The 4,534-nt window shown below is 35.4% G+C and overlaps 1 protein-coding gene across 1 annotated transcript in view; it reads right to left on the bottom strand.

Moving 5' to 3' along the window:
- Positions 1–1,045: 1,045 nt before the first annotated feature.
- The window catches only part of LOC110441354, a 12,554-nt gene continuing 9,065 nt past the window's right edge, over positions 1,046–4,534 (bottom strand). Inside the window, exons 6-8 of the mRNA XM_021484473.1 lie at positions 3,030–3,203; positions 2,506–2,675; positions 1,046–1,410 (exon numbers count right to left, since the gene is read on the bottom strand). Coding sequence (XP_021340148.1) covers positions 1,312–1,410; positions 2,506–2,675; positions 3,030–3,203 — 443 coding nt within the window. The 3' untranslated portion in view covers positions 1,046–1,311. The remainder of the gene's footprint in view (positions 1,411–2,505; positions 2,676–3,029; positions 3,204–4,534) is intronic.

Genomic DNA, 4,534 nt, shown 5'->3' with positions numbered 1-4,534 from the left:
TTTTGTTATTATGTAGATACATGTCACAGAGTTTGGTAGTAAGGTTATCATTATTGTTATTATGTAGGTACATGTCACAGAGTTTGGTAGGCAGGTGATCTTTATTGTTATTATGTAGATACATGTCACAGAGTTTGGTAGTAAGGTGATCATTATTGTTATTATGTAGGTACATGTCACAGAGTTAGGTAGTAAGGTGATCATTATTGTTATTATGTAGATACATGTCACAGAATAAGGTAGTAAGGTGATCATTATTGTTATTATGTAGATACATGTCTCAGAGTTTGGTAGTAAGGTGATCATTATTGTTATGATTCTAATTCACTACGTTCAACCGAACATAAAGCATTTATTATATAAAACTCAACACCCATGTATGTGAGTGGCCTTCGACGGTCAACCATTTTTCGAATTATTGTTATTATGTACAGACATGTCACAGAATAAGGTAGTAAGGTGATCATTATTGTTATTAGGTAGGTCAATGTCAAACTTTGATAACAAGGTGATGACAATTGATTTTATGTAGGTCAATGTCATTGTTTGATAGCTAGGTGACAATTATTGTCGTAAAGTAGGTTCATGTCACAGAGTTAAGGTAACGAAGTGACATTACTGTGATATTTTGGGTAATAATCGAAGCAAGGCGATAATTTTTGTCATATTGTAGGTATTTTTGACATTTTGACATTTATCTACAATTTCATTGAGATAATGATTGAATGGTGTTTCCTTAATGATAAGTGATGAAAATTTGGAAACGCATATGCGTTATTATACTTTTATGCATTTTGCATATCTACCTGATGACCTCTTTCCTTACAACTCAGCATGCTTCAACAACGTATACATCCTAGAGCTCTCAAGAGTATTACCACTAAACAGCTTCTACATATAACAGGCATGAGCTGTTTCTAAGTAAAACACTCGATTACCCAAGAGCTTTAAATGTGACATTGACCATAAGGAAAATAGACACATAAGCGTAACTTAGACGTGATTCAATAATGTATTTGCATACAGTAATAAATGAGACACGATATCGACTTACTTTAGGATTTTATTGCAGTAAACATATCGTATCTTCTAACTGCATCGAAGTTCTTCAACCTCTCTGGTATGTTGACAATATCGAGATGACGCATTCCTTATAAATTTACCACTTCGAAAAGTATATATCAGAAGGTAACGTCATGTTAGGCGTAAATTACCGATAAATGTACAGGCTTGTTGATTAAAATTAGAATAATTATGAGACACAATAAGTCATACTAGTTTTACAATCGTAAGAATATCTGCAAGCGCCAATTAGCATGTGTCTGCCAAGGGAATGTTGGTCAAATAGATGTGTAAGGTAGACAGCGCAGGTTTAGCCACCAAGCAGTGAGGTACAGGGTTTATGAAGCTCTGAAAACAGAAAAGGTTGATGTTAGCAGCCATCTAGCACGACGGATGACATCAATAACTAGCCAATGTTGGCGCCCACCATTTGTAAGATAGGCATGAATTTTGTTGGATCGATACGTTTGTCAACAATAAATGCATCATATGTTGCAAATTTGTAACTAAAACATCAAACAGACGGATAGAAAATGTCTTTACAAAATTAGCTTGTCTTTTGATCTATTTGTATGATTAATAAAGTGAGAAAAAGATTTCTGCTTTTCTTGGAGCTATTTTTTTCTTCCGATCAAGCAACTTGACCTGAAAAACGAAATCTTTGTGCAAGGGACATATCTATGAAATTTGGCAAAGTTATGTCAAGTACTTTTGAATAATATAATTACAAACTTGACCATTAACGACTACATTTGCCCGGACTAAAGGGTACCTACATATGAAAACTGAGAGAAATCTTTCGTCAAGGTCTTTTTGATAATTAGCGATAACAAACTTAACTGTCAAAATCTAAGATGGCTGACGGCCACCTTGTTTTCTTATCAGACTTAAAATGAGATATGCATAACTAAGGACCAAGGGGATTTTTAACATGTGAACTGAACTCTGAGGAGGATCTGTAAAGTCCTTTAGAAATACCGACAGCAAACTTAACAAAGTTCAAACTGGCTGCCTAAAAATGTAGCATGCATAAATACAGACCAAGGTAAATCTTCTTATAAAATTTATGATTAATCCGTCCGCTACTTCTTGAAAAATAGCAATAGGAGTAGTTGCTCAAGGAATGAGGGTTGTGGGTTAAACATTGGTGGGGGACATCGGGTTTTGGTTGCTGTCAGCATGTCAACCCCGTCTTCTAGATTGGGGGGAAATAATTCCACGATCTCGAGATATTAATGAATTACGCTCTTCCGCTATATATGACACCTTTTATCAAAACGCAAGCGACAAAAGAAAAGAAAAAAGAGCATACTATTGTACCAATTTTATATTGGACGACCGCATAAAGAGGAACAGTCAGCAACGATTCGTTTAGACTGTTATGACAAAAAATGTGTTCAAAGATACAGGTAGTCAATTATGTTAAATGGATTTTAGAGTTACCTTGATGACGTTACCCGAGGGATGTTCCAAATAAGGATATCGGGTAGTGTCCATAGCCCTACCGAGAGCCCAGCCAAAAGCGTTCAGCTTGCCATGATTGTACAGCAGGAAGACAGGGAAGAAATCGTCACATGACATGTCGGCTTTCACGTCATACCAGTAATGCATACCTATAGGAAAACAGATCGATCAGTCATATCGGATACTATATAGAGCAGGTGTGTTTATAAAATGGCATGTGAACAATATGACATATTAAGGTTACGTGTTGTACCACAGACAATTAAAGGAATTCAACGCTTTGATGAAGTTGGACATTCGTATAACATTTGCTTCAAATGACGCAAACAAAAGACATAAAATTATATCATTCATATTTAAAGAAACAGCATTGTTAATGCATTTGTTTGGATATTGTGATAGTATGTGTTTATTGTTTGAATAGGTGCGTAATGCTTTTCTATTTATTTATAAACTGTTATATATGTCACTAACATATTGACAGAAATAAGTAATAGTCAGACCCATAGAGACAAAGCAATGTCCTTTCGTCCACTTGGTAGTGGAGACGTCCGTCTCGACCATGGGGATTTTCAAAGAATCGGCGACAGGATCAGTACCGTTCTGGATATAGAGAGAGTCGCCAGTACCGTGAGAGGCGTACTGGGCCGCCGTCCTACCAATGCTGCAGATGGTGGCTATAATACAAATAATAATTACCTCGTTAACACGCCTTAATAATCGCGTTTTCAAAATGCACTTCATAATAATAGCGCTAATTACATTTTCTGGATAAATTTATCTATTGTATTTATTGTGAGTGCGTCAATTGATCAATGTGCTTATCTGTTTTTATTTCGATAATATGCTAAAATTGAGTACGTTATTGTAAGTACTTCAACATTAGTTTGAAGCCAATTTGTTCAGTGATTCTGGTATTATAGATGTAAGTACTTCAACATTAGTTTGAAGCCGATTTGTTCAGGGATTTCGGTATTATAATGTTCATCATACGTTGTGACAAACGTGTCACGTCATGTAGCAGTCTGACAGTATAGTGTTTCTAAAATAGTACCATTAACAGGTGGTAAGAATTGGTGTATAGTGTTTCTAAAATAGTACCATTAACAGGTGGTAAGAATTGGTGTATAGTGTTTCTAAAATAGTACCATTAACAGGTGGTAAGAATTGGTGTATAGTGTTTCTAAAATAGTACCATTAACAGGTGGTGAGAATTGGTGTATAGTGTTTCTAAAATAGTACCATCAACAGGTGGTGAGAATTGGTGTATAGTGTTTCTAAAATAGTACCATTAACAGGTGGTGAGAATTGGTGTATAGTGTTTCTAAAATAGTACCATTAACAGGTTGTGAGAATTGCAAATGTGACAAATCGGTTTAAAATTTCTATAAAAGAGTACCTAAATACATCGTGACAACTGTCAGTCGCTATGCAAATCTTGATAAATAGAGGATCATTCCCAACGATTGATGCTTGGTTATCATGTTATCTACCTTGAGTTAGTTAATATTCAAGTAGTATAAAGACACTAGGTTCATCGAATGTTTTTTACAATTTTGAATTTAACTAATGAGTTAATAGTGAATTCACGAGTTTTGGGAACATTTTCTCCCACAACTTTCAGATAGTATGTCTAGAATTATTACAAAGTGTCATAATTTGAGGATTGGGGAATGAAATTAAAGCCTGTGCGTTACCCACTAGTGGGTAACCAAACATGTTAACACATTCTTTATCAGGTTCATCGAATGCGTCGGATTGAGAACACCGGTGATTGCGGGGGAACCAGTGTATAATATTCATTGAAATACAAAACATTCATTGTTACAAATGTCAGCCCCTATTGAACTCCTAAAAAACCGATATGTATTGTTTATGAAGGAAATTCGTTCTGACAACTATGTAAGTTACTCTGACTTAAGTATATGTCCATGTTTACCTGGGTTGGGAAAGTAAGCGGTTACGAAGTACATGTTTACCTGGGTTGGTAAAGTAAGCGGTTACGAAG

This window comes from Mizuhopecten yessoensis, unplaced genomic scaffold (assembly GCF_002113885.1).
Source record: "Mizuhopecten yessoensis strain PY_sf001 unplaced genomic scaffold, ASM211388v2 scaffold1851, whole genome shotgun sequence".
NCBI classification, from domain to species: Eukaryota; Metazoa; Mollusca; class Bivalvia; order Pectinida; family Pectinidae; genus Mizuhopecten; species Mizuhopecten yessoensis.
Note: the sequence above shows the minus strand (reverse complement) of the source record. Positions and strands in the feature narration are given on the sequence as shown.